Genomic DNA, 26,589 nt, shown 5'->3' on the forward strand with positions numbered 1-26,589 from the left:
GCTCAGATTTATCAAGGTTCGATTTCACCTAAGGTCAAATAGAGCAAGCAAACACCTGATTTTTGGATGAAAATCAACAGTTTTGAAGAAAAGCTATTCACTTCATGGGTATCACCGACCTCAAAAGCATAGCTTCCAGCAGGCAGCAAAGCACTCATAGAGAGAGGCTACTTTAGCCTTGGCAAAACAGAAATCATGTATTGAAATGTGTCCCTTTCCTTTTGCATATATAGAGACATTTCCCCTGTATGTATGACCATGTTATTAAACGTTTCAGGCAGTTATAGATGAATCAACTTCATATGGGCTGTGACACATGAGAATACAAGCAATTGCAGAAAAAAAAAGGAAGTATGATCTACAAATACATTCTGGCTTCAGTATAGGTTAAGTCCATGTAAACGTAGGTGTTGAGCAATCAATATAGTATCAATAGTAGATTTGTACTATGGATCTGAGTTAATTTGCTACACCAATGCAACTATTAGCATCAATAAAACAGATTAGGATACCTGAGGTATATCACCTTTAATAAAACTGAGCATATTGTAGAACAAATAGCTCAAATTATAGGAATCTGAGATTGAAAAGCTTTTTCTCAAGGGAGAAGCTACAGTAACATCCAAAATTACACTATGAAAAAAAGACAGACTATTTCTGCCTTTGTTCATCACTATCATACAGTTCTGACTGGAAGGGACCTCAGGGGGCCCAAAAGTACTGTCTGCCTTGATCCCCAGAGTGTCAGGGCCATTTTTGCAGAATTGGTTACTCCTCCTGTGTCATTGCAGGGGATTATTTCTTCTCAGGGCCTGGACTTTGCATTATCCATTCTGTATTTATAAGATTCCTGTTGGCCCATTCTGTCAACCTATCTAGGACCCTCTCAACAGTCATCCTGCCTGTTCTTACTACTTACTTACTACTGTTCTTACGAAACTGTAGTAATTTGAAAACTTGACATAAGTATATGCCATGTCCTTCTCCAGACTGTTGATAAAAGTGTCAAACAGGACAGAATTCAGGATAAACTCCTGTAGTATCCCACTTATTACTGGTTTTCAGGTAAAGTATAACCATAAACTGCCATGCTCTGAATGTGATCATCCCCATAGTATTTTACCCATCAAACTGTCCACTTAACTAGATGAAAATCCTATGTACACATGGGGTGGAACACGTGTGGTTTTATCCATATAAATAAAACAAAATAATTGTGTTTGAAGAAAGTGTATAAAGTCCATTAATTCAGTTTTCAACCAAATAAGCTATCTACTGCTTGTTAAAGAGATAATACCCATAGTTTGAAGATAGTGCTGGATAGTTAATAGGGACAAAGCAAAATACAAATTCAAAGATCACATGTCCTGACACATTGCACAGACAATTTTTTTTGGTCTGTGTAGTGCATATATGTTTTAAATGTTGACATGCTAGGCTATTGGGTTAAAATGGAAAAGAAACGTTTAAAAGATGAGGTCTGAATTAAAATTCTGACACTAATAAGATTTATACTTCTGAGTTTAAGACATTCTAAGATTGCATTTGCACTTTTATGATAGCATAGAATTTTGGGTTTAATTTTCTTTGTTTTCTTCTATTTGTGGAATTTATATTAACTAAATAAGTACTGTCAGATTCCCAAAATTCTAGGTAACTGGTACAGTAAAATATTATCAAAGTGGTTTTATGAGTAAGGCATTTAATGCTAAAGCATGGAGAAGCTGAGTCACTTGTGAAGTGTGAAACAGCAAGTAAGTGCCAGAAAACTGATTAAAATAGGGGAATTATTCTTTTACAATTCTATATCCATTATCCATACCATATTAATTCTATTTTATTTATTATATAAGATGAATTTTTGTCACAAAGTTTTAAATTGTGATATTCTAAGGTTTTATATTTCTTTCTTTTTCTAATGCTGGATTTGATCCTGTATAGTACTGAATCTCTAGAGGAACCTGGAATAAATACAAATTTTCTTGACTGACAAAACAGATGGAACACTTCTTAAGTTTTCACTAGCCCCAGGGAAATGGTATAAAGAGCAGCTACTTCCTACAAACTTCATCTGCATTTCTACCATCTATAGAGAGCAGAACAGATGATAAACTACTCTGCCCTAATATAAAAAAAAAAGAGATCATCAAAATTACTCCCAAATAATTTTTCAAGTTTATAAATAAGGTTCTGTTCAGTACCTGATACTCTGCTAATATACTATTTATGTTTTCATGAAAACACATGCTTTTCTTCTTCCAAAGGGCACTTTTTAAAACTAAAATTTGTGTGTGCTAATCAGCAAAGCTGATTAATTGCGTAGGTGTTTTTTCCTGATAATTGTCTGAAAAGACTAAGTTTAGATTAATCAAATACAGATTTCTTTCATCAGAAGATTAGCCTGTAGATGCTTTATTCTGATCTGGTAGACCTATTTCTTCCCTAAAAAAACCAAATATCCTTCTGCATCATTACTGTTGTGAAAATATAATGGAGGAGAATTAATCATTACTGAAGGTTTTGAAAAGGCCAAGGATTGTGTGTGCAAAACATAGTGCTTTACTATCAAACCAGCTGCTGTTTTGGCAGGAAAAAATTTGAAAACAGAGGGAAGTCAGCAGGACTTTACACCCAGACCAGCTGGAATGAAAGGGAGAATAGTGTGCTCTGTAGTCAGAAAGGAGTAGAAGTCAGGTTAAAGCAGTTTATCTGAACACAGTATTTAGTGGTAGGTGTTCAGGAAAGATTTAGCAAAAAAGAAAGCATAGAATTAATGGCACTGAATGCTACACTGCTTTAATGATTACTCATGTAAAAAATCTACTTTCAGATGATCCATCTTCAGTTTTGAAGTGTCTAATACATTACTTACCAATGAACTTTAAAGCACATAGATTTCAGACTCTATGAATCTGTGAAGCATACACTGATGGCTTCATATGCCAAAAGACAAACATAGCATGGTCACCAAAAGGAAGAATAGTCACAAAATCTTAAATCACTTACTTGTACTCGTGTGACATGTAGATACATAATACAAGCCACTAGGAAGCATATGCAGAACACCAGGAGAACAAGAACTATGGTACTCCTAGAATCAAAACACAATAGAAGTATTGCAATGCAACTCAGTAATAGATGAGAACAAACTTCTGTTTGGGCTCCTTCTGAAATAGTATTCTAAATAAATGGTGGAGGATCTAACCATCACAGCACAAATTTAACAGTGAAGTCCACTGCTCTCGAGACTAAGAAATGAGTAAATGCTCTTGCATATGGTCCCCACTCTGACCTTAGCAAGGACATCAAAGTACCTCAAAAATTCAAATGTATGGTAGTCAGGAGGGACACTTTCTAATTGTAGGCTAATGCAGAATATTCAGCATAATGACTCCTGTAAGGGGAGTGTGTAACTCAATTACTTGGCCTTGGCAGCTGTGTTAACAGTTACCATATACTTTTTCCTTCTAATTTCTCTTTCTCAAAGATTCAGAAATCAACGGTCATTCAATTCAGACACTTAGCAAGTCAAATAAAATCAGACCAGACTGCCTTCTAATGAAGCAGAACAACTCTCTCCTTTTGAGTCTTCCTCAGTGGTTAGACAAATTTTAAGTTTCACATAGATGCTGTAATAATTTTTAAACTCTAAATCTTCCCTCTCTGATCAATCAAAATAGGCTTGTTCTTCATGAGAAGAGGGGTGCAAACCAAGAACTTTCGTTCTCCAGAAAACTTCTCTTGGAAAAGTACCTTATGGGTGTGAGCAAGCTGACAAAAATTAGTCCACCAGTGTAGGTGCATTTGATTTCTGCTCAGGGGCAGCCTGGCCCCATGACAACCATGGAATCACAGCTGTATGACAGTAGCATAACATGACCTTCACACCTTCTTTTCTAACTTGTGAGAACAAACCAGCCAGTTCAGACATCATGTGAGCCATGGATTCAGGCATATATGTATCTGTGCCCTTGACAATTACTGGGGAAAGATTGTTTCTACAGGGTTTCTGACAGCAGAAGTGTGCGATTCTCCCGTAGAATTTCTAACTATTCAACTTTGATTTCAAATTCATGTAACAGTTCCTACTGATACTGGAACAGGGAGAATTCTGTGGCGTAGTATGTATACCCAGAATTGGAAGGTGACCCTGGGTGCTCTTAGTGTGGATTCTAAATACAAGTATTAATCAAGGCAGACTCTCATGCCTTTAGAGAATTCACTTGTATTCATGAGGGTAGCATGCTAGAATAGAATGCAGGGGACATGACTGCAGCAGTATTTTATAAGGCAGCAATAGCTGACAACTGACAGTAGTGCTGACTGGGACGCTGACAGACATTTGGGTTGGCATCTAAAAAGGGCTACATCGTGGTTTTTTTTTTTAAATAAACACAGAATAAGATGTTAGAAAGGTTCATATTCAGGGCTTTTAGTGGCTACACTGCATATGCGCCTCCATAATTGCATAATTGGACAGATTAGGTTGACAGGAACATAGCCTTACTTTCACCAGTTCCATCTGGGGATATAAAATGTGTTCTTTAGTTGAGACGCTGTTTTGCTCAAACAATGATAGGAATTGTAAGAATGGCAAGCCCATTGATTTCTGTATATTTATGCAGTAATTGACTTTCCTATGACATTTTCTTGTCTAGATGATGAACCTCCTTCTCGAAATATTGTGATGTATCACTTCTACCATTAGAGTAACATATTACAAGCCTTGTCTGTCTTTTGCATTCTCTTGCCATACTTGTTACTACTTTGGCAATCTAAACAGCAGCTTAAAGCTCAAATTCTGGAAAGAGGGGAAATTCCCCTATACTTCCAAAGTTTTAATTGAGCTCATGTTTGCATTTGTGCCACAGCAAGGGAAGAGCCCAAGAAAAACAGCAATTTGGCTGTATAAAGCTACCACTCAAGACACTGGAAGAAAGAACTTCGGAGCATTCAGTGGGTGGCTTTTTCAACTATCCCAGTCCATCTTCATGATCTTCAGTGGTGATATTCTGCTGGAGCTTGTGTGTCTGTCAGATCATGACTTAAACTGAATCTCCATGCAGCTGTTTTTAAGTGACAGTAGTTTTTGGAAAGGCTATTAATATGATTCTTGGAAATTCATTCTAGCTTCAACTACACTAATACTCTTTATTTCTCCTTGTTCAAAACTGCTATGTACTGCAGCTGTGGCTTACTGAAGAAGAACATGAAAGACTTCTTGATTATACTCCAATTAGTCAGCAGAGTCATTAGTCTGGAAATGATGATGTAAATGATGATTCTTATCAGTGACTTTGAATTCTTTAGATGAAAGGCACTATATTACAAATTAGTATTTGTATTTTATTAAAGTAAATAAAGTGTTTTTTAATCTTTCAACTAGAAATAATAGAATATAGAAGTATTTTTATGACTGGGGATTTCTGAATAGAAAATACCATAATTAAATGGAATTTTCAAAAGCATTATCCTGTGGCCAGTTCTATTCCCATTGAAATACTAATAGTTAGTAAAAGTGAGTAAAGTTTATTTTTAATGTTTTGATATCCTCATCTGAAAAAAAGTTCATTATTAATAATTTTATACCTTACACACTCTTTTATCTATGTCTAGATTTGAAAGTGCTCTAAGTATTTTTTATTCAGTAAGCATTCACATAGAACTGACAAAATCTGAGGTAATTACTAACTAATCACTCAACCATAGGCATAGGACAGCTCCCAAATACATCATTTTGTTATGTTTGCTTTACTGCAGTCAAGGTCGGACCGCAAGCTATGTGGGCATAGCCAAACTGTGCACTAGGCAGTTAATGCAGGGATAGTGTTGATACCAAAAACTTCAATGAAGGCTATAAATGCAGGCCTCAATGCAGATGGATGGGTACTTTAAGTACTTAGTTGCCATTAAACTCCGTATAGTCTTATTTATGTTGCTATCAATCCTGAAATACTTAATCCAAAGTACCACAGACACATCTAGAAAAGCTGCAGTAACACCTTTGTTTGTATTGCAGAAATACTTTAAATAAGTAAAAAATAACCACTGAAAGTTTAAATAAACACTGAAATATGTTTTTTTTACCTCTAAATGCATATTTCTACAAAAGAAAAAAATAGATAGTGAAAAGTGTCTTCCATGGACAAATGAAAGAGATAACAAACTGAGGGTCTAACAGAGAATCACCCATGTGAGAAGATACCAACCTAGATGCCCATTCCTGTTCCAAAGACTTTAATTTTTGACCTGTGCAGATGTCTGAGAATGTTCCACTTTGAGTTACGACAGCAAAAGACAGAAACTTACTGTGGTATTATTAGAAGGTAGACAAGGCCAAATAAGGCAGCTAGAATTAGTGAGAGAACTACAGCACTGGTGAAGTACTCATCCTGAAGCTGGTGGTACTGTTAAAGAAAGGAAGAAATGAAGACAGTAAATATTTTATATATACCCAGACACCACACTTGTCCATTCTCAGTGAGGAAGAACTGTATCTTAAAATAAAACAAGCCCCTACTTAGTTTAAAAACATGATGGCTTAATTCACATGAAAAAAACAGATGAGGCAAGTCTACACAACAATTTCCTTGACAAACTTCTCTTTCACCCTGTAACTAGTCAAAACTGGGTTAGGCTCAGATATAAGTTTATCTTTTTGAGAAAAAAGTTTAGCCACTTTGAACCAGAAGGGGGTGGCACTTCCTTTACTCATTCATCATGAAAAAAGGCCAAACATGCCTTAGTGTTGCCTTCAAAAAGTCCTGTCACCTCAGCTGCTCAGGACAGAACACTAATGAGTGGACTTGGAGGCAGCTGCTAATGAGATACATGGGCTCAGTTTGGAGAAGCTACTGTTCCTGATTCCACTAAGCTACAGTGTTAACGACAGGAAGCTTTCTAGGGGTGTAAACACAAAAGTGTTTTCTCAGAAAGATCCAAAGTTCAATCTCATTTACACCTTCTGGTCTTCTGACTTTTTATTTTGAAAGAAAAAAGTTACAGTCAAATAATAAATTACTTTTGAAATTTGAAATCAAAATTTATGCTTAAAACCTTAAAAAATTTGGATCCAATATGGCACACAGACTTCTAACTTGAAACAGTAGTGACATGAAATATCAGACAACTATGAAGTGACTTACAGTGGAAAAATAAATGCTACTGCCAAATTACTTCAAAACCATAACAATTTTGCTTTTTCAAACACATAAACTAAAGGCTGTAAATACAAATAATTTGTATTCACAAAAAACCCCAAACCTTACAAGGTAGGAACAATTGTTAGCCAATGTGCATCTTTTAAGTCTGGAATAAATCCCCTGCTTTCAGCACTGCCACACTAGTGTACGATTACAACCTTGTCCAGAGATTTAATTTTTTTTTAATATTTTCTAGAATTTCTGGATCAATACTTATCAGGCTACCTATGCATCTTCTTGTCACTAACACTTCTCCAGAGCAGATGAGCAAGTAGGCAGACACATTGCAATGAGACAGCATTAAACAAGTGACTCAGGCAGTTTGGAGGATCAAAAGAAAGACCAAAACACAGGATATATAACAGGGAGTAGGATCCTGATAAGTAGGACAATACCAATCTTTCTTTTTATCCCCTTCAAGTGTTTCCATAGAAGGAAGAGATAATGTCACCTTCTTAATGGAGAGACAGCCCAGTGGAGTATTTAAAGATAGTGAGTAGTATTTAAACATTGCATGAAACCCAAACAAAAATCCCAATGCTAGTTGGCTTATGGTCAGTGAAATCAGTAAAAATAATTTTAAACCCCCTTACTTTATTTTCACGTTCAATTTGCTTATACTTCAGGGTAATGAAGTTCAAATCAGCCATCTCAGACTCAGTTTGCCGGGCCTCTATCAAGCGGCTGATGTATCTGTTTACTCGAGTTCCTGGAGTGTTGTATACAACATTGGTAGAAAAAGAGGAGCGATTCCTGAGTTTTTCAGAGGCTGTCCTCAATGCTCTCCTCTGCAGTATGGATGAAGAAAGAAGTACAGATTTTATTAGCACTGAAATTTTTCACTGCTGTTTATATTACTTCAAGCTCATAGAGAGGATGTGGAATTCATTAAACAGAGCAACTACAAAAGACAGAGCTCTTATCTCAGTATGAATATCACCTTTTTAAAAGTCCTTACCTGAAATACTGATCTCATTCAAATCAACGAGAAAGCTCCCACTTAATTTCAGCATTTTAATCCAGAAGTTCTTTTCACATATGGCCCTGACACTCCTCTGCCACCAAATAAACAATCAGCTTGTTCCCAGTCAGGGTGACTTTACTTCGCAAAATCGTTTTATTTTGGTTTTTTTCCTTGACAGAAGACATGGAGCTCTGGACATCTTGAAGACAAGACAACCAGGCTCTTCATGACACAAGAAAAGTCCTACTGTCAAGGTAACAATACATATTTCAAAATGATAGTTTACCTTAACGTCTTGCACAATGACCACGTGTGACTACAGAGGGTCTGAAATTTCAAGTGTTACTATCTTTAACTCACCCAATTGGCTCTCTTGTTAAGACCTCTTGAGTATGCCTCAAGTGTACTTGCAGATCCAGATGGAGCCATCCAACAGATTATCAGAACTAACCTGTGCCTAACTGGCTCCTCCAAAGCTGAGATAGCACAGCTACAAGATGATTACTCATAGTTCTTTCCAATGGAAAAGATTTATCACAGAGCATATCTGAAAGGGACTTTAGACAAGCTGTCTCACTTTTCACAGAGAGTACTCAGGAGACAGTGAGCAGCATCTCACTGGTGGCAACCTTCAGTTGAGGGCACTTGAATCTAAACCATTATGGCTAGATCTGTTCTATGACAAGACAGGGTCAAGCCTTACTTCCCAGAAAAGTTTTGACAACAAAACTCAGGCAAGTTCTACTCTTTCTGTAAAGTCAAAGGAATATTTTTTTATCTAGCATCTGCAGAGTTCAAGACAATTCAAAACATTTTGAAGTAACAAGTCTACTTATTATTATTATTATATAATAAATAGAGTCTGCCAGAAAGCTTTTCCTCAAGCTATCAGATCCCACTACCTGGTAAATTGTCTTCTGTTTAAGAGCTAAATGTTTCAACATGAAAACTAAACTTGGGGACATACTTTGATTAGACATCCTAAATTTACAGCCAAATAACTATTTTCAGTGTTTCTAAACAGAGAGAAATTTGTTGTCTTTAGGAAGACATTTGTACCCGTAATTTGTAGGGAAACTGAGTGCTTTTAGGAATATTGTCAGAAATACACAATTTTGCTCTCAATAAGCTATAATTAGTTAGCATATGTATTGCCTTAGTTGCAGCAGAAATACATCATCAGGGATTTTTTACAATTCAAATTTAAGCCTACAGTAAACATCAAGGGTAAGGAAAACAGTGTTTAAATAAATGTTTCTTTGCTTTAAAACCTGAAATGAGGGTAGGTGAATATGTGTGTTATTCTGATATATGGAATAAATTATATTATCTATTCTGCCATTTTGAAACAGGGTTAAAGTTTCTATTCTTAATCAAAATAGCTGTTTCTTACATATAATTATTTCCTCTAGGTCTCTTATTTGTATCTCTATTATTATTTTGCACAGTAGACTTACTTTATGTCTTATATGTGATCAAGATCCAGTATTTATATTTCTCAGAAATGTACTAGCTTCAAAGCCTTTAAAGACCTCATTTGTTTTATTTTATTCCCACTTGTTTTACTTTTGTTACATGATTTGAGGACTGAAAACTCTAAAGAAGTCCTACATTTTAACACTGTGTATTTATATTAGTATTATGTAATACAAATCCATGATGTGTTACATCAGAACAACTGTTTCCATTACTGATAGCACTGTAGAGCTTCACAGCCAATGTTTTGGCATGAAAAAAATTTCATAAGATCCCTAACAAATCCACATGGGGATTTTCTGTGTATATTACCATATTTATACACAAACATACACAATACACAATGTAAAGTACTGCATATGCTTGAAGGAATGTGTTGGTTATTTTTTAAAATACTCCAAGATAGCACTAAATCTCAATTGGAAGGCCTTGTACATGGCCAATTTCAAAATCAAATCTGGAGTATCTGAAAGTCTTTACTGAAACTGTGTTTTAAATGAGCTAATTGACTTTTATCCCCTTTTCCTGTAGAGGAAACACAAGTGCATATAAAACCCAAAATATGAAAGTTCAAATGCTTTCTGAAAGTAAGATTTATACTGAATCTTCAATAAATGAAAAATAGAAAAAATGTGAAGCAATCAGTCAAGCCAAATTACTGGTTTCAAAGCTTGCATGCCACCACTCACTGGTGGAGTGACCTGTGTAATGTTGCCACCTGCTGTCAAAGAAAATGGAATGAGAAACTCTCACGGTTTTTATCCATAAATTTCCAGGTAGATTCACATACAGAAATTAAGGAAACCAGGCTACGAGTATGTAAAGCATTTTGATTTATGGCATAACCAGGCATCCAAGAAAGCAGAATTTATATTCGTATCAGGGACTTTTATGTCTTGCATCTCTATAATGGACAAAGAGGGGTTTTGGCTACTCAGTTACCTTTCACATTTCAGAGAACCATCTAGAGACACAAAATTATTCTGTTGGTTTGCATTTGTCACCATCAGGTTCAGACTGGGATGGACTAAAGATGCAAAAGAATATATGTTTAAAAGGATGGAAACAACCTCAGAAATTCCAATTGCTGTGAAAAAAGCCCTTAATAGAAGCCACATAGGACACCTATGTCGGCTTTTCCAAGAACAGCTCCAAATTTTAAGCCTTTTATAATTAAAAGTTTGACTTTGCTGTGGGAAGTAGATTGTTCTAGTGCCAGCAGGAGCACCATAAACTTCTTTATCAGTTTGTAATACCACCCCTTATGTTCTCAAAGATGGTCTGCTTGATGCAGTCCTGGAACTGATGCCCAAAGCGTGCACTCGGCCCACATCGACTACCTTATCATCATCCTCACACGTCATGACATTGGAGAAAGGGATCTCCGCTTTGAACATCTTGCGACAGTGCATGAGCTGAACAAGCAGATAGCAGACTGTCTTGAACTTCATTCTTTTGGCAGGCTTAATGTCTGAGAGAATCAGTCCAGGAAATATCTGTTGGTCAGAAAAATAGTATTTATAATCATGTCATTGCATTCCCATGCAGACATACACACTTGCAGGCATTTGCACCCCCTCATGGTCAGAAAAAACCATTCTATTCAAGAAGAAATGCTTTTTGATAAACATCCTACATTTGCAAATGAAGATTACTTCATCTTCAACATGTGATGTAAAGAATCTATTGAATAGACTTTATGTAAAGTCATACTTAACATTTTGGGAACTGTTCTCTGCTTAGAAATGTGAACTATAAAAAAGTGCATTAATGACAAACTCATAAAAGAGGCAATATTTGTATTTCTTTAACATTAAAATGAATTTTGGGAAAATACAGGAAAAATAAGGAGGAAATTAGCATTTTTATTAATTTATGTTAAAATATATAATTTCAGTCTTTTTCTGCTTTCCTTATTTTGTTACTTCAGCCACAGGTAAGTTCATTAAAATCTGAAGAGAATAACTTTTGCTTTAAAGATAGATATATATGTGCCTTAAAAGGAGGCTGTGAGGCATTGAGGTTATATCTCACATCTTATTTCTTCAAAGCAAGAAGTGTTATACCACAGTGACATACTCTCAAAGGGTCAAGTATAATCTATTCCTTTTACCATTGAGCTCCCAATCCACAAGGACAAATATTTTCTTGGTTAACTCTTAAGCATGTATTTAGCTCCTGCTGACTTCAGTAAAGCCCCAGCACATGCTCAGATGCTTTCTCAGATCGGGATATTATATCCTCAATATTTATACCAAACTTATTCATGCTTCTGGCATGTGGAATGTGTAAAGCAGTGTTAACGAGAAACATGGCAGGACTCCATGCCTCCTCAGTGTGGGAATTCAAGCTTGTAAAATTAATTTATTCTGGAACAACAAAATAAAGAAGCACTGAGGATATGGTCCCTAGTTTTCCTAGGTAAAAAAGACAGAGCAAATCAACTCTCCAGAAACTTTATTCAAATACTCTTAAAGTCCACAAATGACAATGAGATTTTGCTGCGCATTATTCACAGTAGTATGATTTACTAGAGCCATGTACATCATTACTTCAATGATCAAAGAATGAAGAAGAAACTGAAAGCATTTGTTTAATGCATGTTTTCTTGGACACGTAGATTTAGATGGACAGGGAAAATGACACTGATGATATTCTGAATGGCATCTTAGATACTGGTTTGTTGTTTAACACATACAGCCATGAACTTGCATTTTCTGGAGAATCAAGGTTATATATTATTGAACTTTCAATACCTTGTTTAGTCAGTTACATTCTGGCTACGAAATACAGTAATAACCAAAATGTTGCACTTCTTATTTTTTTCTTGGCAGACAGCCATGTTCTCAACATGTGACAGGCCTCAAACGTGCAAGACTGGAAAACTGACTGAAGTCAGCTAGCATAACTGCACTGCCCTACACTGCACAGTCAGCAGCCAAAATCTAAAAGGATATTAGTGTATCTAGTGTGTAGTCACTTGTGTAAGTGGTATTTTAACTATAGCCTGTGTGAAGAAATTCCCAATATGAACCCTTTCTTTCAAGGCCTTTCTGGCAGAAGACTTACCACTGAATGGCATAGAAGATACTGTACAAGGATATTCATATACTAATCATCCTTTAGGTATTCCTACAGATACCAAGTAGGTAGTTGTTAGGCTTGAGTATGGCAGATATGTTCAGCTTTTGAGCTGCAATTCCCAACAGCTAAAACATACTTTTTGGAGAAGTATTCCACTTACAAATCTTCCTAATGTAGCCATAATTCCTCTAGAAATTCTACATATTTTACAAAGTCTCTCCATCAACCTTTTGATACAACATAAATGAGCAACTTTCTCGAAATTCCCTCCAGTTTTGCATTTAATTTCATTTTCAGAAATTTACAGGTGGACCATATCTCAAGAGATCATTAGCTCTTTCTTTGCTCAAACCTTTCACAGTGGATATTGCATTAATTAGGTCAAAAATTTTGGTCTTAAGTCACTCTTAGATTAGCTTGGAAAGATGATTTTAAATAAATTCAGAGACCCACAAAAGCTTCCTGGCAGCCTTCATTATGGAAATGCCACAGTACAGATGGAAGAGTGGCAAAGAATAGGTAGAGCATCTTACTAGCGGAAGAACCAAGAAGGCATGACTGTGAAAGGTGAGCAAATGGGCATGACTATATCCTCCTACAAAGATTTAAAGTCCTATGAAAAGAGAAGAATTTAGACTTTCCTCCATGCAAACGTCTTATAATAGACGTGTTTCTGAGAACAACCTGCAACTTGAAAACTTGGAATGGACTCCACCTCAGACAGAGGTGGCCCTGCCACCAACGTGACTTTTCTCCAACCACATTTTCATTCAGTTTCCCAACTTTATCTTCAAATCAGTATGCAGAATATTTTTGCCTCTTACCATCAACTTCTTTTTTTTAGTTTAGAAATCTTACGGGCAGATAATATATCAACAGTATACACCCTTTATGTGCTGGAAATACAGAGAAATTTTCTAGCTCTTCTGGAGTTAAATAGAAATTTCAGCTCAGGTGACTGAAAAAAATGGTATAGTGTGAGACCCTCAGCTGAACAAAAACAATGACAAACTGAAGTGAGTTTAGCAAAGATTCACCAAAACAATTAGGGTTCTCAAATGTATGACATACAGGAAGAACCTGAGGGAATTCAGTTCATTTAGCTGGAAGAAGAGAAGGCTAAGGAGGGATCTACTTGCTGTCTTTAACCACTTAAGTAGTAACTGCAGAGAAGACAGAGCCAGACTAATCCTGAGTATCACTTAGAAGAAAGCACAAGAGGCAAAGAATACAGGTTGTACCTAGGGAAATTCCTATTTGATACAAAGAAGTTTAGCTGTGAGGATGATCATGCACGGGAACTGGCTGCCTCGAGAGGCTGCCAGTCAGGGAAACACTCAGCTCTTACTCAGAGGTGGATCTAACTGCAAAGCCAGCCCTGCTGTGAGCAAGAAGGTTGACCACTTGACCTCCAAAGATCCCATTCAAATTCAGCTAGTGTGCAATGCTATGAATATTTGTGAACACATCTACTGTGTAGATACTGTTCTTCATGGTTGGCCAAGAATATAATCACTCAAAGGACGTTGCATACACACTAGCTGAATGCACTGACAATTTTCAGCAGATCCATATAATTTTATTTATAATTTTGGTTGATTGGTTGGGGGGGGTTTTTTGGTTGGTTTTTTTTGGGTTTTTTTTAATCTCATGGTTTCAGGACATACAGTTTCCACACACTGTAACTGAGGATTTTTCATTCTACTACTATATATACACAGTATCAAAAATACAAAGGAATTCTCTCTCACTTTCATCTCACAAATCATATCCCTTTTTTATTCTTGCTTTTACAGAAGAACAACAGTTTTGACACAGTGAACTTCTCAGTGAAATATTTAAGTAATTTCACCTTCTGTTCTAAGGCTCTGATAAAGTCAGGAAATGCAATACAGTCTGTTAAAACAGACTTTAAAACCCCCCTCCAAATGAAAAACCCAACCTGTCGCGGGTTGGGTTTGTAACCGGGCAGAAACACCAATTTAGTGTAGTGGTTTGGTCTAAAATCCTCATTACTGTTTATCTTCTGTGAGATAAGAATTAGGAGAAATGCAAAGCAGGCACCAAACTTGAAAGAATATAAAGAAGTTTATTAACAGACCTAAAAGAGGAAAGAAAAAAAAATTATACCACCTTCAGAACTCTCCTCCTCCCCCCACCTTCCTCCCTTCTCCCACTGACAATGTGAAATGACAACCCTTAAGATGTTCAGTCCGTTTCCCACTGCCATAATAACCTTGTTCAGTCCATTTAGAAAGAGAAGTCCCTTCTTGCTCATGCTATGAAAACAGCATCACAATGAGACAGCCGCCCACTTCCAAATATTGTTCAGTCCATTTAGGAAGAGGAGTCTCTCTGCCTGCAAGTGAATCCCTTCCCCCGACTTGCAGCTTGTTCAAGGTCACACACACAGATAGCAATTGGTTTTCCCGTGTTCAAGGGTCCACTCTTGAAGTTTTTTGGGGTACAATTTTAAGGTTGAGCCGTTCAGAAACAAAAAACAGAGGCCCTTCTCCTTCCCTGGGAGCAAAGGGTCTTCCTCATCTTCATCGTTAGGACTATCTCTGGGAGCATCTCTAGGGACTGAGGTTTTCTCCTTTCCCATTTGGAGCAAAAGTCCTCATTGCTTCCGTCTCTCCCTGTCCAAACTTCTCATGAAATTACAGCTGCGTCAGCATCTGCCTATCTCAGCGCAGGTGCTTTTGCTTACGAGTTGAACACTCCACCCCCCATATCTTCATGGAATTACAACAGGATACTCTGATATATCATAGCTTCACAACAGAATTTCAGCTTTAAGCATCTCCTCTCTCTCTTCCCCAGGGTTTTCAGCTCTTCACAGCAATAAAAAGGGTTAATCTCACCTCAGCCTTGCAGCTTTGCAGCTGGAATGTTGAATTTTTCTTATTGCAGTGGAGAGGGGGGAGAGCCGAGCCGCTCCGGCTGCCCACAGCAAGGCAGTGGGGGGGGTTCCACGGATGAAACAGGGTCCATCGGCTCCAGGATGGCCATGGCCTGGCCCGGCCTGGCCCAAGCGGGGCCTGGCCGGGCCCGCTGGCCCCCACACGGGGCCCGCAGCCACCTGTGCCAGCGCCGGAAACGAGAGAGAGCTTGGAGGGGGAGTTTGCCTATTCTTGAATGTGGATCACAGAGGCGGTCACAACTTTTAAGTGGCTTAAAGAATTGTCCATATTCAAACTGGCCAGCTGATAGGTTCTATCAGGTCCCAGAGGAAGCTGTAAGGCCCCCTTAGCAAGGACATCCCTTCCAGAACTATGCTTGCTAACCTATGACACAACCCCAGAGTGTCTTTCACTCTACTTTTCCTCTGATCTTGCTCCAGGCCAGCATTACAGGAAAGCTGGACTGCAGCACTCCCATTCCAGCTCATTTGTCAATGCATTTTACTTTCTCATGTCTTTTTGACCCTTCGCATCATCTCTAATTCTGTTCACTGTTCATTTAGCTCATTATCTTGGAAAAGGTTGGTTGTTTGCTGCAACACAGCTGACAAATAAGGTTAAGAGCTGGGATTTTCTAACAGAACACTCTGGAAGCAGCCAGGACTATATACAGCTTTGTGAATGCAGAAAACAAACAAGCGCTAATTCAAATCCTGGGAAAACACCCCAGTGTTTGAATGTCATGTAATATTCTGATAAGTATTTAACTGGTGCTCATCTGAGATTCTCAGAAATGTTGGCAGACTGTTATTTCCCTGACTATATTCAACCTCAGTGCATAAAGTGGCAAGGAAAAGAAGATACTAATGTCATTCAAAACACATTTACAGAAACCATAAATGCTGTAGCACTGTGTCTGTCTGTGTTTTCTATCTTCAGGCAGGCAGGACCATGTTTCCTGGCAGTAGTATTTGTTCCATGACTATCTTCAAGACATTTTGTCCTAAGACAGATGAGTAAATTTTTTTCATATTTTCTGTTTTTCTTCTTCCTATAATTAAGATTATCAGGCATTTGTTTTTCCATCCTTTTCTACTTCCCTTATGATACATGTTGCTTATCACACCTCAGTGATCCAATAGGAAAGTAAATTAAGTATTTTACCAGAAAATAATACAGCTTCTGTTAGACAAACTTTTTAAATACAGAATAGTGTGACCACTTTCTTGCCATAGATGTAGAAGAAGTTTTTAGCAGTTGTAAAGACAAATGTCTAGGAGATCAATAACAGAGAAAAATCTTATACCAGTGCCCTCTGTCTTTCCTTGTACAGATTACACATTTATGGAGGAAGAAAAAAGGAGAACTATATTAGAGCACATAACTAATTCTATCACTGCCAGCCCAAATGGCAGGCTTCCACACTGATGATGATGATGCACTAAGCAGCTTCATAGGTACTGCAGGAGCAATCCTGAGATGTAGAGCAATACACTCTACAACACAGACATCATTCTTCTGTTTGTGTTTGCTGGGTGGTAACAGTTTTTGGGTTTGTATATTCCAATAACTTGGGCAATGCAAAGTCTCAGGCACAGAACAGCCCCTGTCCATCTGGACAAGCCAGAGCTATCATTAAAAGGCTGTTTGCCTATCTGTTAAATTTGGTCTGCTAAGGTATATCTAGGGTGTTAAAATCTGAAACACCCAAATTATGCATTCAGATCTCTAGTTAAATTCCTTGGAAGGAGCTGTCAGCCATTGAGAGCAAAGATCACCCCTGGACTCTCAAAGTCACGGTAGCAGTGGCAGCTGCAGATAGTTGTCAGTTTGAAAGAAATCATCAGTGTGTGCCCAGATATGGACTCAGACGCCTAACTTGTGACATTTCAAATTAGAGCAATTTTGTCAAATACGTTTTTGCTTGCTATGTGCTGGTAAAGAGTTTTTATGGGTAGCGGGTAAAGTTTTTACCTCCCCTGCATTAACTGTGAAGCTCTCTTCTTCTGTCACTACTTACAGTTTAAAGAGTCAGAGTTCTAGTACTCCATAAATGCTGGCAAGCATACAGTCACTTAAGTAAAAATATCATCGGAATTTATTTGTCCAGAAAATTCACAACTTACAAGAACTATGAAAACTTTCTTGAAACAAAGTAAACGGAATATTTTTAGAAGAGTCAGATGCCAAAAAAATCCTAGGGATCTGATAGGTATATGGGTGGATTTATTGGGTCATAAGTGCTCTGCGGAAAACACAAATCTTACATGACTGGAAAAAGAAGACAATATAAGAACAGTGTGGTATGTTCCCCGAGACCTAACCAGAATGATCAAATTAAATTTGCAGAGAAAGAAATTTCCCACAACTGCAGAGGGAACTTCATTTTGAATGGAAATAATAAATTAAAAAGGATTAAGTGCAGCAATTTTAGACCTATTGTATCACTCAATTACTTTCTTCCTGCCGTAGCCTTCTTTTTCTTCTTTTAATCACGTCAGACAAAATCCAACAAATTTCTATAAAAACTCCTAGTAATACATGGATTATAGATATCAAATTGTTTCACTGTTAAAAGCCCATTTACAGTATTATTAAGACATGATAGAAAGCACCCCAAAAGCAGTTCTACTTCTAAAACATTCCAGTTGATAACAGTGATAAAGTCAAAAGACAAACACATGTAGTTACTATGTATGTCATCTATACAAAGCAAGAAAGTCATCATGAATCTATGTTGTTTTGTCTGTGCTACATTGCATAATGTTCATTCCATGCTGGGGGGAAAAAAAAAATTGAATCAGCCACAGGAAAGACAAAAGCAGGCAAAACCTCTTGGCTGGTGATGGAAAGATATAGAGCCTAGTAATTTATTATAATATAGAAGGTGAATAATCTGCTTCATGCAACAAAGTTATGTTGATTATCAGTAAAGCAGGCTGTACTCCAAGACAAAAATACTGCCTTTTCAGAAGAGTGATGAAAAATTTGTTTGTTTTCCTTTTCCTCTATGGTGAAAGGACTGCAATGCAGGATGTTTAAAATCTCATCAGTTTATGCTAGATGAAAGAACAAAATATTAAAGTGATGTGACAGCCTTTGCCACTTTTCTTGCAGCTGTGGCATGCAAATTAGAACAAGGACAGAAAGGGTGATTGGGCATTGGAATGGACTCCCCAGAGGTGGTGGAGTCACCATCGCTGGGAGTGTTTAATAAAAGACACTCGGTGCCATGGTCTAGTTGACATGATGGTGCTTGGTCATAGGTTGTACTTGATGATCTCAAAGGTCTTTTCCAGCCTAGTTGATTCTGTGTGATTCTGTGTTAATCTCAAGTTGCTGAATTTCTCCCTATTTGATCATGAATCAGGGAAATTGTGATCAACCTTTTGAGCTGCAAATCCATCTGCAGTTGACAATAAATTATGCCACAGGTGTGTACTGTAGATAATTGCTCTAGATAATTTTGACATTTCAAGGGTTTTTACATTTTAAATAGCATTTTCCAAAGGATGCTCGTAAGCTGCATCTGCTTACCAAGAGTCGTCAATCTTTTAGTTGATTTTTCCTAAATTCAAAACACTGACAACAGTGATTTCCTCTTCCTCAAGCATTGCTTTAATTTCTCTTTTCAAATAGACTACCGATATTTTTTTTGCTATGATTATTTTTTTGGCAAAAATAAAATTGTAGATTTAGCCACCTGTGTTGAAATGTTTAGGGCATGATTCAACACAGCAAACCAGACAGGACACAGAGCACCATACCTCTAACCAGCATCCACTTCCCTCTGGCTGGATAACTAAATAAGGATTCAGAAAAAAAATTGGTATTCACCTGGATTTTCAGAATGGTCATAGTATTACTCAGAGACTTCATATAAGAAAGCAGGGCTATCCAAGCTACAGAAAGACTGTTCTGAGACTGCTTTGGATGGCTTTGTATGTACATGGTAAGGTAGGAAAGAGAAATGTCAATCTCTTCAGAGAAACAGCTAGTTTCCAAAGGGCAAACAGATATGGTACTCACTTTCATGGATATTTCATGACTGTCCATCATTGCATGCTATTCAAATAGTTGATGAAGACAGCATGTGATTTACACTGCCACAAATAAAGATAACTAATGTATTTGAATACCTCGTTCGTGAATAACTCACTAGCACATTAGAAGAAATTTTGCAGATGGTGATTTGCAACCTACTGGAAGGTAATTATTGATTCTGTTTGAGGTAGACCGTAAAATTCAAGAGACATTTATGAATATACAGGAATAATTTGTAAGTTGTATCAATGGTGCTTGATACAACAATTTTTATACAATTTTTATGACCTCCGTTCCTGGACACAGCTCTATTGCTGTTAATGGCACACAGCATTATTTGTCTTTGCCTTGTCACTGGAGCTGGCAAAGTTACACCATGAAGCAGGTTCCCTTAAGCTGGCAATGGGTAACAGCACTGGCACGCCCACTTTTGTAAAGGCAAAAACTAACACATTCTGAGAAATCTTTCCCTTAATGAAAACGTGATCACTTCTGATCACTGCTTGGCTATCTGTAGAAGTACCTTTAAGAATTTTACATAATTGGCTGTGCTGGGCTGTTTCCTCAGCTGGTGAAATAATAAGTCTTTCCAAAACTAGAGAGGTTCCACCACAGAGTGAATTGCTGCAACAAGTACAAAGAAGTGAGGCCCAGTAAAAAACCACTCAGCTATCACTGAGGTTGGGCCCAAACCTCAGAGGTGTTTTACTGCAGGAGAATCAGACCTTCTAGGGCAACCAAAGAAATGAAGCAGACCGTCCAGCTAAGCCCCCTACCTCTGCTGTGCTTCTGGGAGTCAGCTATGCCAGTAGGAAAACTGAGGCAAAGATACTTTGACTAATGTCAGTGCTGACAATAAAAGAGCAAAGGATTCTGATGAAAGCCAGATACACTCTTTTAAAAAATTAAATTGAAACAAATTAAATTTTAGGCAAACAGTTTGAAAGTTGTAACTGGATTAGTCAGGTGCATTACCAAGAAATCATTAGCAGAAAAAGTTATTCAGCTGGTCTTAGCAGAGTTATAAAGTTCTTATAAGGGGCTCTAAGAGATATGGCCTAGATTTTTTTTTTTCTTGAAATAAAATCCATATAAAGTAATATTTAATATACTTCATAAAGTTAGAATTTTTTGAAACTAAGAGAATGATCACGTGTCTAAAGCACAGAGTATGAATCTTGTGAATATTTGATATATTAAATATTATATATTAAATAGAAATATATCTGGTTTTCTATCTGGCTCAAATCTCTTTTAAAAGCTCAAGGCATTCATGTCTATGGTCTTGTGTCTACTTACATAAATCAAAATTTTCAAATTTTCTCTTAGAACAGTATTTTGGTCACATGATTGTAAGTATTAATATCAATATAAAATATCATGCAGATATAATCAAACTTAAGAGAAATGTGATGGCTTTTAAAGAACTAGTAACTTTATTAGGGTTTGTATCAGGGAACATGTATTTAAAAAAGCATATTTCCATACGTTTTTAACTATGATGGTCAGCAAAAAAGATTATTTTAATTAAATAATTCTGCCTTTGGAAATCAGATTATTTAAGTGTGTTTAGGAGCTGAATGTAATCCAGTCAATTATGCATAAATATTACTTAATAATAATAATAATAAGAGAATCATAGAATGGTTTGGGTTGGAAGGGACCTGAAAGATCATCTAGTTCCAAACCCCTGCCATAGGCAGGGACACCTTCCACTAGACCAGGTTGTTTAAAGCCCCATCCAACCTGGCCTTGAACATTCTCAGGGTTGGGGCAACCACAGCTTCTCTGGGCAACCTGTTCTAGTGTCTCTCCACCCTCACAGTAAAGAACTTCTTTCTAACAATTAACCTAAACCAACTCTCAGTTTGAAACCATTACTCCTTGTCCTATCACTACTGCTTCTGCTGAAGAGTCTCCCTCTGGCTTCCCTGTAGGCCCCCTTCAGATACTGGAAATTGCTGTGAGGTCTCCACACAACCTTTTCTTCTCCAGGCTAAACAGCCTCAATTTTCTCCACCTGTCTTTGTAGGGAAGGTGCTCCAGTCCTCGTCAACCTTATGGTCCTCCTTTGGACTTGCTCCAACAGTTCCTTGTACTTACGGTGGGGGTACCATAACTGTACACAGCACTCCAAGTGGGGTCTTACAGAGCAGAGTAGAGAGGCAGAATGATCTCCTTCGACTTGCTAGCTACTCTCCTTTTTAGGCAGCCCAGGACACAGTTGGCTTTCTGGGCTGTGAGTGCACATTGCCAGCTCATGTTGAGTTTTCATCAACCACCACTCTCCAGTTCTTTTCCACAGGGCTATTCTCAATCAGTTCTCTATCCAACCTGTAGGTGTGCCTAAGACTGCCCTGACCCAGCTGTCACTGGCTTTATGTGAGCTTCACACAGTCCCACCTCTCAAACCTATCCAGGTCCTTCTGGATGGCATCCCTTCCTTCCAGTGTGTTGACTCCACTACACAGCTTGGTGTCATCAGCAAACTTGCTGGGGGTGCACTGTCCATGGCATTGACAAGGATGCTGAACAGTACTGGCCTCACCAACAACCCCTGTGGGACACCACTTTTCACTGGTCTACAAGTAGACAATAAGCTGTTGACTGCATAGACTAATAAATAATAGACTAATATATTCTCTACCAAAATGAAAGCTGCAACAAAACAAAAAGAAATGTATTCCTTCAGTGGCCACTTAGCGGCGCTCTCACATTAAACCAGCAAACAGATCAGATCACAAAATCATGGTTGTTAGCTGATTCAATAGAAGATTAAAAAAATGGAAATAATTTATAATTTGTTCATATTTAAAATGTAACTGGTACATGAATGAGTCATCTTACACTGTCATTATCATTCTTGGCTAGAGTGACTGATGAAAAATTTTCCTGTCAGACCAAATATGGAAGAATGTGGGGCATGTGTCTTCTAAAGAAATAATTTGTAACAAAACCCCAAATGGTCTTATTTTTGCTTTAAATTCAAACTATTCTTGGTCATCTGTTGGTCATAACACTAATTTTCATTCCACTTGGTATCATACCAAGAGTCAGTTCATGTTAATATCAGAGATGATATAAAAAGAATAAAAAATGCATTTCAGCTGCTGAGGTTCAAGAGGAAGGAATACAGTATTAAACTAGACAATACCTGAATTCACCAGGAGAAACTCTGTCTTGTCTGTGCTTCATGGGTAGCTTCTATTTCTATGTCTCTGAAGAGGCAATGAATGAATCGGGGTAGGACAGAACAGCAGGTGTTTATTTAGAAGATAAATATGCTATTATGTAGCTTGTGGTGCAGTGATCAGTATGCAAGTATACAAAGACTGGGGATGCTATGATGGCCTGTGACAAACGGCAAAGTGGCATGCTGATTGACCTGCCAGCCTAGTGGAGAAGCGGTCAATACCAGTAAAATTCTTGAAGTGTTTCTTTCTGCCAGTCTGGCTGGCACACCATTGATACACGCTGGAGAGCGACTGGTAGTCAAGCTGTAGAGCAGCATCTGCCATTTTCACAGACACTCAGGACACTCATGGGTAAGATGGCATTTGGTCTATGTGATGATAAACCAAGCAGTCCTTTCTCAGCAATCACCAGCCGTTTTTCAGCAATCTTGCAAAGACAAAGAAATGTGTGCTCGCACGGCAGTACACTCTCATTCTTGCACATTAAACATGCATTCACCTGGCTTACTTCCATATATGATTGTCAAGCATCTGTTCCTCAATCACTGGTTTTTGTAGCAGAATTGACACAATACAGTTTCTCTATGTAAAAGTCACACTAATTCCCTTTTGTCTCTGCTTGTCTTTTTGCACCAACCTATGGAACAGTTTCCTGAAATTCCTCTATTTATTTCCTCAATATGAAATGAAACCTGATACATAATAACATAGAAATGAAATTATACATAATGCTGTAGGAGTGAAAACAGCATAAAACCAAGACAAACAATCTAGCAGCAATGAGCAACACATCTACCTTAATTAAACTCTCCCTTGCATTTTCTTCCTTATTGGGATTGATTAATTTATGAAATCCTGATTTCCTAAAAAATCCTAGTCCTGATTTCAAGAAAGCGACCAAAAAACACTCTCACTGACTGCCAAAACAGAATTTAACCCACTGTTTTTCCACCTGTTTTCTTTCATACTATTTAAAACTGAATTTAATCACATGTACCAGAAGAACAAAATGTGAGACTGCATGATTTTCACACCAGATGAGAAAACTCCATCTCTCTAATAAGAAGATGCTTTACAGGAAGTACATAAAATCACTGTCATGGTTTGACGCTGGCCAAACGCCAAGCTCCCATAAATGCTGTACGCTCACCCCTTTCTTGCTCTCAGCTCAGCAGAGGAGAGGGAAAAAAAATTAACAAAAGGCTCATGTGTTGCGATGAGGACTGGGAGAAAACACTCCAAGGGCAAAACAGGTTCAAATTAAAAGGTATAAAGAAAATTTATTATTAACAAAGTCAGAGGAGGATAACGAGAAATAAAATAAGCCTTTAAAACACCTTTTTTATCCCCAGCCCCTCCCTCCTTCCCACCGATAGTGCAGGGAGACAGGGTGTGGGCATTTTGGTCATTTCATCACTTGAGATCTTCTTCTGTTCACTCATGGAGAGGAGTTTTTTCCTCTGCTATGCCGTGGGGTCCCTCCCACAGGAGAGAGTTCTCCGTGAACTTCTCCAGTGTGGCTCCAATCTTATGAGCAGCAGTCCTGCCAAAACTGCTGCAACCTGAATTCCTCCCATGGGCAAACAGTCCTCCCAGAACTGTTGAGGCATGGGTCGCTCTTCACAGGGTGTAGTCCTCTAAGGATAGGCTGCTCTAGCTTGGACGCAAGGGCCCCCTCTCTCTATTCAGGTCTCCCACTGGATCACAGCTTTCTCTGGCATCCACCCGATCTGGTGTGAGCACCTCCCTCACGGGCTGAGAGTGGATCTCTGCATCCCCCATGGACTTCATGGATTACAGGGGGACAGCTTACTTTACCATAGTCCTCACCATGCCTCGCAGAGGAATTTCGACTCTGATCCTTGGAGCACTTCCTCCCCTCCCCTCCTTCTCTGTTGACCTTAGTGCCTCCGTGTTGTTTTCTCTTACATGTCCTCACTTCCTCCTCTACCTAGAAGAAAAACTGCTGCCCATAGGTACCATTGCTAACAAATTCCACCAATTCAAAGATTCTTGCAGCATCCCACAGCGTGGAGAGGTTGATCTCATCTAGGTTGCGTGTCATGGAATCGCTTGCCATGTTTCTGCTGCCGACCAGGCAGCCCCACTGCCACTGTGCAGGCGGTGGCAGCCACCGGGGCGCTGGTGCTATTTAACGCCTCTATTCATGTGGGGCACCAGGAAGGAAAAGCTGTTGCCACTGCCCTGGCGCTTCTGCCTGTGGTGTGGCTGGCTAGGGTCGGCCAGGAAGGCAAGGCTCATCACAGGCTACACTGAGATGGCGGCGGCTGTGGCGCATCACCGCATGCTGCCCCGGGGTGGCCCCAGTGGCGGTGCCTTGCTCTGCCCTGGAAAAAACTGTGTGTGCGCTGTTTTGATTTTCTTCTTAAATATGTCATCACAGAGGCGTTTCCAACCTCTCTAACTGGGCCAGCAGCATGTCCATCTTCAGAGCCATCAGAGATTGGCTCTGTCAGACATGGTGGAAGCTTCTAGCAACTTCTCACAGAAGCCACTTTCGCAGCCCTCCCCCGCTACCAAAAAAACAGGCCATGCCAAATCAACACAATCACTCTTGAAGCTGCCTTCCCAGAATAAAACAACAGAAGTTGTCAATCTCAAAATCAAATTACCCTGGTGAATGGACTCCCAATATTTCCATAAAAACTCACAGAGTCATCAATTTAAGACCAAAAAACTGATTGCAGGTATGAAATTCAAGATGACCTGTTTCTCTGTGGTTATGTTTTCTCAGACACTTGATGGTTAAAACCCTCAAACAAGGAGTTTTGACAGCTTAAAAACTTGGTGTGTATAAAGACATCGCTTTAAAACCTGACCAATTGATATTATAATTTTCCCCTTGAAGGTAAAATCCCTGAACTAATCTTATTTGGACAGAGTTTCAGAAGATATGGGTGCATAAATCTGTATCCCAAATTCTCTGACTGAGATAAAAGGGGATAAAGTTTCTCTTGGCCTGTTAAACATGTTATGACAGATAACTTCAAAGATAAGCCTCATCTGATGTAGAAAAGGTTTAACAAATGGAATGTTTTCAAGACTCCTACTGGGGTCACAAGAAACATTTTTCAGTAGAACAAAAAGCTGCACTCAGTAACCAGAGGAGGGAAGGTGTAACTATAGTCACACCTGTTGGAAAAACACTGTCACAACCTCATTGTATGCTGAGACTCAAACTGTTACCATTGCACTGCTGGGCCTTCCAGAGTGTTTGAACAGCTTTTAGGAAAAAAACCCAGCTAGTATTGTCTCTGCTTTCAGAATAGCACACTTGTTAAATTATGAAAATGTATCACTGAATATGCTTACCTTCCTACGATGGGATGGCACAATAAAATATGTTTCAATATTATGTTTCTTCAAGAAACTATTCCTTTCATGACCATATCCTGGTTCTACCTCGTAGTCCCCGTTTAGGCACTCTAAGGTGGTCTTTGTAATGTGAACTTTCCTGGAGAGAAAAATTAGACGTCATTTAAAGCAAAGATACATTATGAGCTACCTGCTACTGAAATACACTCCTGTACAGAATTTCATAAAGAGCTCAATTTACATGGAAGACCACAGGTTTGATGGGAAAAAAGAAAAAAAAGTTTTGTTTTGTTTCAATTTTAGCCAAATTGAACATAGAAAAATTTCTATTACATATATTTTCTAAACTTGGGCAAAGTGAACAGAGGGATAACTGTTGACTATCT

The 26,589-nt window shown here is 38.2% G+C and overlaps 1 protein-coding gene across 1 annotated transcript in view; it reads right to left on the reverse strand.

Annotated features, from left to right (window-relative positions):
- The window catches only part of ADCY1 (adenylate cyclase 1), a gene marked incomplete at both ends in the record, with an annotated part of 147,130 nt that overhangs the window by 22,975 nt on the left and 97,566 nt on the right, over positions 1 to 26,589 (reverse strand). The window contains 5 exons of the mRNA XM_082278765.1: positions 3,007 to 3,091; positions 6,310 to 6,407; positions 7,796 to 7,990; positions 10,983 to 11,138; positions 26,201 to 26,342. Coding sequence (XP_082134891.1) covers positions 3,007 to 3,091; positions 6,310 to 6,407; positions 7,796 to 7,990; positions 10,983 to 11,138; positions 26,201 to 26,342 — 676 coding nt within the window. The remainder of the gene's footprint in view (positions 1 to 3,006; positions 3,092 to 6,309; positions 6,408 to 7,795; positions 7,991 to 10,982; positions 11,139 to 26,200; positions 26,343 to 26,589) is intronic.

Source organism: Coloeus monedula (assembly GCF_965178545.1).
Source record: "Coloeus monedula genome assembly, chromosome: 1".
NCBI classification, from domain to species: domain Eukaryota; kingdom Metazoa; phylum Chordata; class Aves; order Passeriformes; family Corvidae; genus Coloeus; species Coloeus monedula.